The following is a 13,635-nucleotide window of genomic DNA, read 5'->3' as shown; positions in this document are numbered from 1 at the left end:
TCAGTTGTTTATTTTATTACTAACATGAGACTCAGAACTCAGAGGCACCTAAGGTTTGATATAACCATTACCATAAAGCACCTCTCTTTGGAATATTTAGTAGTCCTTGCAGGTGATCAACAATGTAATTACAGTGTTGGACAGCAGCAAAACCAAAAAAAAAAAAAAAAAAAAAAAAAAAAAAACAGGACAACTCCTGGACTAGCGTTTTGACCTTGTTCAGTTACAGCTCACATTGATCTGCACTGGTTTTGGGGGGTCCCCAATCCCTGATCCGGGGATCGGTGACAGTCGGTAGGTCATTTAGTACCGAGCTGCAGTGGGACACAGTGAAAAAAAAAATTTACTTCAGTTTTACTAATTTCCTTCATTCAAAATAGAAACCGGTCACATCTCTTTACTTTTTTCATTAAAAAATAATCTGATAATGTTTCAAAAGAATAGGTCATTCAGACTCCGATAATAGAACAGAATAAAGTCTCAAAGATCTAATACCATACATCCATATGGTTTTATCTGCAGTAGTATAGTATAGCAGGTTTTTCCAGCATCTCTGTGCTGATGCTGTGCTCCAACAACCTCAGGATATTAGATTTCACAAATCCTTTTGACAATGACACTTGATTGTTGCCATGCAACCTGCCATGTGGAATGCATTTGACAATGTGGGCGGAAAAGGCAACTGTGACATCACTTCCTGTAAAAACCAGGAATCATTTTCACTGACATTATGAATGGATACAATATTTGCCATGTCAGTGTGATGCAATAAAAACAAAATACATAAAAGCCACTGGAACTCAAAAGAAACATAAAACAATATGGTTGAATCTGAACTGTGAAACAAAGTGCTTGAGGGCCATACACATATTACTTACTATAGTATTACTTTACACTCAGTTAGAGAAACATTAGGTTTACATCACATGGTCATTGTCAAGTTTTTTATAGTCTAAACACTGTCACCAAAATGATCTGTTTGGGATAAAACATTTGAAAACGATTAATCAGGCCATTTTTAATCTCATGTAATGAGCCCTGTAGAAAGACTAATATTTCACATTTTAATATTGTTTATTTTTGGTTTTCCCAGTTGTGCTTAAAAGGGGTTTGAGCTAAATGAAATCATATTATTAAAAGCCAAAACATTGAGACAGAGCACTTTGTAAACACGAGTCTTGCTGCTGATGCAAAACAATAAATACAGCAAACAACAAACTTTAAACAGTGAATTCTTAAGCAGATGACTGATTTTAACAAACATGAAGAAAACATTATTCAAATGCTAAGCAAATATTTTATCATTATTACACATCCTGAACAGCATTTAGAATACGGAATTAAGGAATATTTTAGGAATTAAAAATATTGGTACTTGTCCATTAAATTAATACTTTACAAGTTGATGTAAAGTAAACAAAGCAAGGGTATTTGAGATGTTAATTAAATGTCATATATTTTTGATTAAATAATTTAAACCAATTAATAATTTATTTTATTGATACCTTTAACCCCTGACTTCATCTTCACTATTCACAATCATACAATTGTAGTTTTCAATAAAATGAAACATTCTACAGTTTTATGTAGCTGCAGCTACTGTTTATTAGGTGGTAAAAGAGGGAAAAGTTATTTCTTTTTCTTCCCGTCATAATTTAAACAGGTCATTCACTAGACTAACTCTAATGAGACTGCATCTGTCTCTGAACATGTGATGAAAGGTTAACATAGGCATTTCCCCTTAGAGTGACGGGCTCATTGCCGTTCAGCGTTTACTTGGCCTCTATCCTCCTATTCTGCCAAGTAACCTCCATCCTTTATCCCCCCCAGTGTTGTCCTACCCTACTTGACATGGCACCACTGGGAAAGAAAGTGTAAACGCTTGATTTAAATGGCATTGAGATATAATGGTGCTTCACCAGCCAAATCTACAATGAGGTGCTTCAGAATCTCAAAGGGACCTTCATCTACTTTGAGCTCAACTACTTCAAAATTATGATTTTGTGTGAGTCATGCTCAAAACCGATGTTAAGTTTGCTATGGGTGTTTCTCATCCTAAGGGGCTTATTTAGACAAAAGTGCTGTTCCTTGTCAGGAAATACACCTAAATCTCATAAATTAAAGAATACAATCTCAGCGGTCCACAACACACATGCAGAGACGGTAGTAAAAGCATCATCAAGGTTCCTCTCAAAGACAGGTGCACGGCCACACAGGGGTTTTTCTGCTTCATTCAGCAAACATTCTAAACAACAGTAAAACACACGCGTACAGGAACAGGCACACAGAGCTATTCTTATTGGGACTCTGCAAAGACATTCATTTGTTTACACCGCTGACTCAAAGCCTGAACCACAATCTCTTCACTTCATATCCATATCTGAATTTTAAGGAAAAAGAAATGAAGATCTGCCTAATTAGAACGAATTAATTGGAATTACTGGTCCTTTAAATCCAGTAATACAAATGTTAGAAACAGTCCTAAAAAGGTAAGAAACCTTTGATTATCAGGCACCGTTACACATGTAAACACAAGCACATCAGGGTTTGACCAAAAAAAAAAGAGAAAAGGATTAGACAACTGGCGAGCAGGTGGTGAAATATGAACAACACCTGCATATGCTGAAGCCTATACTCTCTCATTTTAACCTCCATTTTCTTTTATGTAATTGATCTCACAAGCACCATTTTGTTTGATATTTCCCTGCTACCCTGCTGCCTTATACGATCAGCATATTTATAACATGTCTCCTCCCAGGAAACATTGGATGCACAGCTCGGAGCATGCTGGAGGAACCAAATGTATGTTAGTTGGGGGAAAAAAAGGGAGGAAAGAGCAAGCGAGACATGGGAGAGCAAAGAACATGACGCTGTCTTTGGAGGAATTACGAGAGGCTATTTTTCATCAGGTGGAATTCAATGTACACAGGTAAACTGTTGTCTAAATAAATGCCTTTGTAGAACAGGACTGTTCGGTTAGATAAGCTCTGCTCCACTAAAGGACAGTTTGTTGTTGAATACACTCCTTTATATCATATAATGGAGTCTTAGAAGCAGCTCTTTTTTACTGTGGCATAATTAATGTTTTGTGGACGCGGTGTACAGGTTTGATTTGTGCATCACTTGTTCTTTTCAAATTTCAACTGATTTGTTAAATAAAGCTATTATTTTCTGCTTAAAAGCAATCATTATTTAAGTTATTTCAAGGCAAGGCAAATTTAAACCTGATCTCCTCAAGTGAAATTTAAAATGGTTCTTTATTGTCTTTGAAACAGAGTCTCAGAAATCAGACTAATTCTTGCTGATTCTGCAGCTCCTTATGTCATGGACAAAACTTGAAAACTCGACTTGTACATTTTGTCATTATTCTTTTATGTAAACAAGGTCTGTTAGCACTGAATGTCAAAGATTAAGGAATTTCTTCTTCATAGAAGGTTGGAGTTGAGTGGGACTACAAGCATAAAACAATGTATTTATTGACAATTTATAGTTGGTACTTAAAATAATGATCAAACAAGTTGTGGTCATTTTGGAACCCAGAGGACCAAGGGTGTTGGTATTTGGGATGACTGAGGGTCAAGTACATTCTCCACTAGTAATAAATAAACACAAGTTTGTACATAATCATACAAGGTTACTCAAAAAAGCAAATGGGGGGATCACTGATAATTTGACACAATTGTATGTACATATGTACCACAGTGTTAGTCTACCCGTCAAAGAAGCTTGTGACTGTATATTAACCAGCAACCAGAAACATTTTCTAATTTACCTAAATAGCAGCTACCTGGAGCACTCTGACATATCAAAGCAGTCCCTAACAAATTGCTTACTATTATTGTTAGCGTTAACAGAACCTAATAGTGGACAAAGCAACATAAGGCATTAGGAAAAACACTTTACACAGGCTTCATTTCCTACTTAAAGACCGATCATACGCTCAAAAACAAAATCCACACACAACCTCAGGCTTTGTGAATACAAGCATGTACTCCCTTTTTCACCGGACAGAGTAATGACTTCAGCAGAAGGTTGGAGCTTCTGCAACTGCGATGCATTAATATTTCATGAGGAGATCTTGGGTGATGCCCACATGAGGAAAAGACTCTCCTCCGGTATGAACTTCTCTGCAGAGGTTCTTATTATGCATGACAGTGGGGGGGGGAATAAAAACACGATTCTCACACATTAGCAACTCAACAAAAAGAACTAGGATTACTACTGAGACACATTTCTGTTGCAGACATTTAAGCAGTAAAAGCAGAGATGGGACTTGTTCTGTCAGTGTTCTCAACTTTGGAATAGATAGCTATCAAGTTAATGATTTGAAGGGCTTGGCAGGTAAATACAACATGCGATAAGACTCAGAATTGAATTCAACACGGAGACCACTGTCAGGGAAAGCACAGTCAGGACCTTAATATTACAACTACTGGACTTAAGCCCTGTTGGTTCTTGGGTGTTTCATCGTGTTAATTCTCCCTAATTATGTCACAAGCAGCAACATATTGTATCGACTTAAAAAAAACAGAGAGGTCCATCTGCCTAGCAAGTGGGAAGCCAAACAAGTTTAAAAGCACTGCAGTTGTACAATGCAGGATAGTAGTACAATGAATATTTACATCCAGGATCCATAACCACTGGGCTGTCATTTGGTACTGGGCTGCACAGACAAAATAACATGTTTTTTTTGTTTTTTTGCTTGATATTTTATTGATAAAAACAATTCCTTCTACTCACTACTGAAGTGCTTCATTCAGTCACTGGACTGATTCTTTAATGAAGGCCTAATGATGAGACAGAGGGTGGCTCCAAAAAGCCACCAAAAAGAAAGCCGAATTTAAAAGAAAATTACACACACTATTGCTGCTGGCCCATGGAAATATTTCATTAAAAACATTGCCTGGTACAAAAAAAGGTTGGGCATGATTGCTCTACAACAATAAGCATTGTGTCAAAGTCTACACAGAATAAGTCTAGCAACAGTAAGATGGTTCTGTGAGTAGATTAATAAAAAATAATGGACACAAAGAACTGAAAATCCAAGCTCAACCTTTGTCTGTATTACAACTTGACACAGACTTGAACATTTAGACTTCAACATTGGAGACAGACACCACATAAGAGTCCACGTCTTACTACGTCTTAACCTCAGCCATGTGTTTCAAGAAAGACAAACACAAGACACAGAATGACAGATTGACAATTGCTGCAATTGGTCGATTATTTATAAATTGATTTTGAGCTAACTTCCATTTATTTATGTATGAAAATTACGAGCTCAACATAGAGCAGGTTGAGCTCATCAATACCTCTCCTGTCATTTCTTGCAATTTTCTATTAATTTATCTAATTAGTTTTATCTTTGGTTGCAAAAATAATTTCAATTAGTTTTATTTCAAATGCATCATTGTATCATTAACAATGGGGTACTTAGCAGACTTACTGAGTTCCTCAGTATCTTGGACTTTGACGTATTCCACCATGCACACATTTCAAACACAGATCTGGCCTGGCCTTAAGTAAAAAATTGACGTTGAATGAATGTTGAAATGACAAGAATAGAATAATGTGTGTCATAATGCAATTTATAATAATGACATTTCGGCCTAATTAAGTTTTTTTTTTTTCAAATCATGCTTTTTAATAAGCCGTGTAGAGCTTAGAGCGTCTGGGAAAATTGGTTTGTCTGCCTTTTATTGAGGGCTTTTTTTACTAGTTGACATGTAGAAGTTTCATGTATAACCATTTAACAAATATAACAGTGTATAACAGAGTGTTCTGACTGCCAAACTTTTATTCCATATACAAGCAAAATTCATGATTGGACTTGTAAGGGAATTAGTTAGTAAAACATATTTAATTTAATTCATAAATCACCTGTCCCTGCAACTTTAGGTGTAACTTTTCACAGTTTCACACTACAACAGGTAGTCCATTATCTCAGATGACCTGAAAAAACTCACAAATAAGAACTTTTGGGGGTCAACTTTAAACAATTTTCTTATTGATTATAGTTTGATTTGCTTTATTGTCTGGTAAAAGCAGGTCTTGAAGAGTTGCCTCATCCTCATCAGTGTAAACCAGGACCAGTAAGTGTGAATTTGTATTGTGGTTACCTTTATAATTGTATTTTATTCCATGGAAAAAAAAAACCAAAAGCGAGATGGTTAGAAGCTACATAGCTCCAAAAGTAGATCAGACACCTGTACATTGAAGGAGGTTCAACATAGCCAGGCTTTGTGTTCATGGTCTGGCATAATGAAACCTGAATCCCCCAATCACAGTTAAACTGTACTGAAACTGCAGTTATCAACTTGCTTCGTCAAGTCCAGTTCAATTAAATTCAATTTAATTTTTGAAACCTCAAAATTGCTTTTACATATGAACAAATAGAGCAATAACTGTCTTTCTTTTGGATGAAGTTTATAGTTTTCATATAGTTTACTGATCTCAATTATAGAATACAAGTCCACTGTCTCTCTGTGATGACAATTAGGACCTTTTTGACAGTGAAAATAGGTCAAGCCTGTCAGACTTGCATTTGGGCTTCCACTGCCCTATAACAAGTAAAACATCGATCAGTTCTCCCTCGTTGGGACCAGGTTATGAGCGAAGCATAAGTTACCATGGTGATCTAGCCACGTTAAAAGAGAGCCACCTTTGTAGTACAGGAAAGCCTGGGCTTAAACTCAACATACCTTGCTAAGCCACTAAACTCACTCCGCAGTACACTCCTCAGACCACTTGTTATTGTCAACAGCAGACAGGAGCTAGAATAAAATGTAATAAAAGTAGGTACATTTCAAGTGTATTGTTAGCAACAGTATTTAAATATTTATCTTATACTGTACCATTCGTCAAACATAGAGAGTAATTTATGGCTTCAAGTCAACACGAGCCAAAATAATAACAATTAGATTAGCATATGGGTCAGTTTAATAAACTTCATAACCTATTATAGTTTATAAAATAAGAAAATGGAATTTCAAACAAAACTTTAATCATTAAATATTAATCAATATTCTACTTTATTTATTTATTTTTTAACAAAAACTTAACCAGAGATTTCCAGGCACCTAATAACTACACTTTAAACAAATGTCACTAAGACCAGATTGAAACTATGACCCCAAATTCAAATTTTAGTCTACTCTTTGAAGATATTCCAGAAGAATCACTCTGATAACAAAAACCTGTTATCACAACTGACAACTATCTTCTGGCCATTTAAAGCTGACCTTGAGGTATGGCCAGGATTAAATATCAATTTGTACAACACGTGGAGAGCATAAAGGCACTAAAAGCAAAAATCAATATGTGTTTTAATGAACCCAAGTACCTCTCTTTCACACAGAGGTAACTAATATGAGAAGACTTAAAGGATGATTCAACTGCTATTGATTCAATTGCATTAATGCAATACATGGGTTACGGTCAAGGTCAGAGTTAAAATGGGAAGATAACTTATGAATGTCTGGTGAAGCTTACATTGCTTTAACAACCTGACAGTGACAACCAAAGAATTGCTGAAAATACCTTAGTCAAGAATCTAATTACTAGCAATGTGTCTTACAGACTACATACAGAAAAACATTTGATATGCATGCCAAATTGAATAATTTCCTTGTTTATTCACTTCCTACACCTATCTATCCTGGACTATGCCATTCCAATTCTTCATTTAAAATGACATTACTGAAAATGTTTATGGCATCCAGCATGTTTCCACTCTGTTCAAGAAATCAATACATTAATATTTTCCTTAGCCTCCTTCTCTTCCCTGCTTTGTTCTTCTAATCACATCAAATTCTCTATTATCAGTGATGTTTGTTCAATTAACTGCGTAATCCCTAAGAGTAAACATATGTTTTATTGGATGACAGTATATTTGCCAGTTTTTGATTGTTCTCTCATCTGTCCGTTACATCCATAAAGTTCCACCTATATGGAACATTATAAATATAAATATCATATTCCCGAGAGCCGCCACTAAAATATCTGACTCGACTTCCCACACTACTAATTTCTCCTTTTTTTTCACGAAAGGCACATCATTCAAGAAAAGGACATCTTTTTTAAAATATTGTTAATTCAATCTCCAAATTAAGAGTGAGACAAAGTGCAAGTCTCTAGATATCTGCAGCCCCTCACTTATAAGTCATTGTCTATTTAAATGCAAAGCAATTCTTAACACTGACATAATGTTATAAAGAACAATCCACAAAATGTGAGGCTGTCAGAACTGGTCATTTTTACAACATGCCTATGAAAGAAATGTCACATTACAGTACATGCAGTGTTCTATTATCACAGATGTTCTAATTGTTTCCATGCCTATGACACAGCTTAAGTGACTTGAACTAACATAAGGACCATAACTGGTCCTTGCATTTATGAATGGCTGTATTGCAAATGTGACTGTGAGCATTTCTAGACAAGCATATCAAACACAGGCTGAAAGCTTAGATAATATATCAGCACAAAATATCCAAAAGAAAAGTCCAACATACTTTTTTCATAACATCTGTACACCCACAACTACTTCACTGACACTAACATAAACACACACAAACAGAACACACATAGCCTTAGCATGTCTAAAGTATAAATATGGTATATATTTTTATTAACCAACCAGTTGCATGCAAGATACAATATTACTGACTACAAATTACGACACTCTTTAACCGTGTCTCCAAAATAGACCCTCAAAAATATTATTTAAGTTGTTTCACAATATATCCAAATGATTATATTACTGCACTGAAAATAAGTCTTTTTTTTTCTTCCACTTCCTGCTGTGGTCTTCACATTTATGTGCTGATATTTCAATAGCTTGTGCTGGGTGTGGCTTATAGCTTTACACTGCATATAGCTGTTAACAGGGGGATGGGAGGCGGATTACAGTATCTATACATCAGCAGTACTTGCCTCAAATCTAGACAGTAACGCCTCACATGTAAATGCAGCCTTTGTTTGCTCCTCCTATGTCAATGATGGCCGACGACAAGTCTGGTTTATTATTATTGAGGGCAGTAAATACTGTTGAACCTTGAGCTTCCATCCTGACAAAGACAGGCTAAAAATGTACACTAGCAAAAGGACTCGAGCAGAAAAAATAAACACCTTGACAATAACTAAAATAAAATCTACATTAGATATACTTTAACATAAGATTCAGTTGTATTTTTTTTTACTGACTTACTGACAGTGATGTAGTTTTAGGTAAATCTGAGACGACAATAATAAAAGACTAGAAGTTAAATGTATTCAATCTTAAATATCTGTTAAGGAAGTCTCATTGCAATGCACAATGTATCGCTTTATTGTTTTGTAAATGCTCCAGACCTATTATAAGATAGTACCAGCTTTTAGTGCTATTGCTGGATCAGTCTAGTCAGACTATATTGATTATTAATAATGATTGTTAGTACATACCCAATCTTGGATTTCTGCTTGGACTTGGAAGATGGTACAATGTGGGCCTTCCTACAGGCCTTCTGTTTGGACCGGGCCTTGCCATTTCCTTTGTGCTCTCGATCTCGGTGGGACTTGTACTGGGAGGAGGAACCAGGGAAGCTCTCAGGGCTCATGACTCTGGGAATATTCTTCTCTCCACGCTGCTGTGCCTTTGCAATAGCCTCTGATATTATCCTGTTGGCCTTCTCCTGTTTGCCCAATGGTGATGTCTCCATCTGATGGTGCGTCCTCTGCTGTGCCCTTTTCTCAGAGGAGGAGGAGCTTGATGAAGAAGATGATGGCGACGACGAGGAGGAAGACGACGAGCTGCTCTTCACCAGGGGACTTAGGGCCCGTACCTGGCAGCCAGGACCATTAGTGTTCTTTCTCGGCTAAAAGTAAAAGTGAAAGAAATAAGAAATAAATAAGTGGCAGAAAATCAACATTTAGGTTAAAACAACAAATGCTTGAGACAAAGTCATCGATTGTCATTGACACAAACCCAGGGAGTGGCAGATTTTTTCATAAAATAAACAGTGGATCAATGTGGTGTATTTCGTCTATTTAAATTTTGACAACAACCCAGCCCAGAAGATTCTGTTGATCAGAGTAAGTGAGGCAGCTTTTATTCTGGTAAAACAATTTTTAACAGTGTAATTTCAAGTATCTGCAATTCACCAAAAGGATCCACAGTGGTTCTGTGACACCAACAGCAACTATCACTGACTCATTCATAAAAACCCAACCTTGAGGAGAGTGTGTGAATCACTCAGACAGCAGCACTTGTTGATTTTGGATGCTGGGAGTGGACCTTTCTTTGACTTGGATGCTGACTTCTGGTTTTAGCCTCTTGACAATTTCTACCAGGGGAGCTTCAGCTTTCCGAAGTTCAGCGTTTCCTACAAAATGTCTGTTTGTTAAGGTAGCCTGAAAACTGCCAAAACTGTGACATATGAATTTGCTTATCTGAGCTTTAAATTAACTATGTTCTTTTAGGTGGGGCTTAGAATTTAAACACAAGGCTCCATGCTGCAGGTTTTAGTCAGCCGCACAGACATAAATAATCCAGCCAGCCTGATACATGATAATACGTGAATAATAGATGATGAGACTGCAGCCAACACACAAGTGCTTTGTGGTGGGCCTTGAGCCCAGCAGCAAGGGAACCCATAAATGGATGACCTAATCTAAAATTGTAGTGCATATGCCGACATGGCCCAGGCACAACCGACTGCTTTTTTTTTCCCCCCACTGCCAGCTAAATAAAGAGAATTAGCTTCAAACACACCAACAAAGTGGGGGCAGGGACTGGGATAATCATCAGAAGGAAGAGAGAAAAAAAAACAACCTAATACATACAAGAGCTGAATTATAAATTTCCCGTGTGCAAAGCTGCTGAGGATATTAGGGGAAAAATTAACTGGATCATGCTGGAATGTTCTCATTCACATTAATGATAAAATAAGAAAAAGGGGAGGGGCTGAAAGTGGGAGCTGGAGAGGCAAAGAACATGAGAGCACATGAAAGAGGGAAACAGAAAAGAAAAGGAAATATGTTCTCTGGGAGAGAAAACAGGAGAGTGAGAGAAAGGCAACGAAATGCCACCAAAAGTGAGGGCACTGCACCAGTAAAATACATCTATAAATAACTGAAATTACAGCCTGCCAACACTGCAGTGATTTCAATCTCTGTAACAGCACATCGTCCCATGAAAAAGAAGGGAACATTATGGGCCATGAAAAGGTAGAGTTAGCTCCATTTAGGCTTCTCATCTCTTTCACAAACCTCACCTCCACATGTAGTGAGCTCGCTGGTGACAGAGTGGCTCAACTCGTAAAAGGACACACACACACACACACACACACTCTTCACATAGTGTACATACCTACAGTGAAAGCTGCTTAGAGAAGGGTTAGCCGGCAGGAGCAGAGCCATGTATGGAAGTCAAAGACTGAGCTACAAGAATGACACAGTGATCTACAGTAGGCTGATGAGGTCTACTGTCACAATCCAATGAGTACAGAGGAGAGGAAAAAAGGCAGCAATGAGTTTAAGATGGCGGCAGTGCAGCATGAGCCAGTAGCAGGAGAGGTTGTTCAGTTCCTGCCGGCCCCTCCTCCTCCTCCCCCTTGGACCTCCTCCCTCCCAGCTCTCGGAGCAGCTCACTTACCCTTCCTCTTGGCCTCTTCACTGTAGACATGGTGTGTTTTTTTTCTTCCTCTTTCCTCCCCCTCTCCAACCGGCTAACAAAAGCCTTGCTCTTTCGCGGGGTTTTTCTCTCTCTTTCTGTCTGTTGCTTGCTCAGGCTTTCAGTTACAAACACTCACTTTTTTCCCCTTTCAACAGTCGATTTTTTTTCCTCTCACTCTTCTTTCAGTTGTGTCCCCCCCCTCCCCTCCCTCACTCATTCCTCGCTTGCCTCCCCTCCTCCTTCCCAGGGCAACTCTTCTCCTCAGGCAGTGTGAGAGCACTAGAGCCGTCCGTATCCTCCTCCCCTAGCAGGCAGGGCTCAAGAGGAGCGCATGGGAGCTCTCTCCCTCTCTCTCTCTCTCTCTCCCCCTCTCACTCTCTCCCCCTTGCTTCTCTCTTCACGGTCACACAAGGGAGCAGTGCTGTGGGCGGTAGAGGAGGTGCGTGGCAGTCCAGGAAGCTCTCATTCTGCTGTTGCGTGCTGCTTTGCTGTCGTCCGGCTTCACCCAAGTCTTCCTCACTCTCAGTGAGTGTGTGTGTCAGAGTTGCCTTCCCTACCTCCTCTCTCCTCCCCTCTCATTGATTCCTCTTTCCGCCTGCCTTTGGTGTGCGCTCTCTCTTACTTTCCTAACCTTTTCCTCTGATTTCTTGGTCTTTCCTTTTCTTGCTGTTTAGCTGGTTCCCTTTTCGTTCCTAAACCCGTCTTCTTCTCCAGCCAGAAAGGTAGGTTACTCCTTTAATTACACAGAAAAAAGCTTTTGTGTAAGCTGACTTAGCTGTTTAGTCGGTTTGTTTTCTTCCTCCTTTACCACTTGTCTTTCTCTCCCTCTCCCCCGCTGCCCGCCACTCTGCCTGGCTGGGGTGTACGTGGAGAACTCGAGCCTCTGGCAGGCAGAGCGGTGGAAAATGAAAGCACAAAGCAGCAAAATGCATCAGCATGAATATTAGAGATGTCGTTAAAACCCAGACTGGTTTTTTTCTCTCTCTCTCTCTCTCTCACTTGCTCACTCTCTTACTCCCTCTCTCTCTCTTTGTAAGGAAGTAGGCCAGCAGATGGTGCTAGCAGTTATTAAATTAACTTTTAAAACTTAACCCCCAAAACACTGGATTTCTCCAACACCAAAAGCATGTTTTCTGTGTCCATGAAGGTTACTGCCAGTGGCAGGATAGCCACAGAACAATTAATTTCCGGAGAAGTAAATAAACTAACGGACAACATAAAATTTACAAATAGCCTAATCAGTAAACTAAAACAAAACAGTAGAATATTCACTCAGCCAATTCCACCCTTCACTGTCAATACTGGTTAAGCCAAAAATTTGTTAGGTCAAGTCCTGGTTAACCAAGAATGACCTTTGGAATGTTTTCAAAATTTCAAAGGGGAATACTGAGCTGTTTCCAAACCATTTATCTCTTTCTTCAAGACAGAGAATATCTTCATGAAAGGAGAAGGCCTTCCTAGGAGCTCGTGTCAGTGTGATACAGGGGCCATGTGCCCTCGCTGGCACATGGTATTGGGAATTAAGCAGAGACATGCAGCTGGCCTGAAGCCAGGAAATGTGCACAGTGTTCCTAGGTCAGGCCCTGGATACTGGCAGATAATTCATCAGCTTTTAAATCTTATTTACTGTGAAGAATTGGCTAAACCACCTTATGTCCATTTCCCATACATGTAAATAACAAGGATTTATGGACTGCTCCAGAGGAACAAGACATCACACCTGAGAGAGCTTTTCTAAAACCACCGTTGGCCAGATAAATATCTTTTCAAATACTTCCATGACACACATACACGTGTTTTGTACATACTGCATTTGTATATTGCCTTAATAAACTCCTGTGCATAACCCATCACAATGTTGTGGACAGCCTCATTAATGACTGAAAAAGTGTTAATGGTATGTAAGTGACAGTCAGTTATATATTTGGGTTAGAAGATCAGAAGGATGCTGCTAGAATTTATCTGACTGAATGCAATACTCT

The 13,635-nt window shown here is 38.4% G+C and overlaps 1 protein-coding gene across 7 annotated transcripts in view; it reads right to left on the bottom strand.

The window, feature by feature from the left end:
- Window positions 1–13,635, bottom strand: part of chd9 (chromodomain helicase DNA binding protein 9) — a 62,214-nt gene that overhangs the window by 28,000 nt on the left and 20,579 nt on the right. For 6 of the 7 annotated variants that reach the window (XM_025055726.1, XM_025055722.1, XM_025055721.1 and 3 more), the window contains one exon: window positions 9,442–9,854. In XM_025055726.1, coding sequence (XP_024911494.1) covers window positions 9,442–9,854 — 413 coding nt within the window. Of the gene's footprint in view, window positions 1–9,441; window positions 9,855–11,632; window positions 12,330–13,635 lie in introns of those variants that run through there. The other variant, XM_025055723.1, reaches the window with a different exon arrangement.

Source organism: Cynoglossus semilaevis, chromosome 5, assembly GCF_000523025.1.
Source record: "Cynoglossus semilaevis isolate Cse_v1.0 chromosome 5, Cse_v1.0, whole genome shotgun sequence".
In the NCBI taxonomy this organism is placed as follows: domain Eukaryota; kingdom Metazoa; phylum Chordata; class Actinopteri; order Pleuronectiformes; family Cynoglossidae; genus Cynoglossus; species Cynoglossus semilaevis.
The sequence above is the reverse complement of the archived record's forward strand: the minus strand, read 5'-3'. Positions and strand labels throughout refer to the sequence as shown.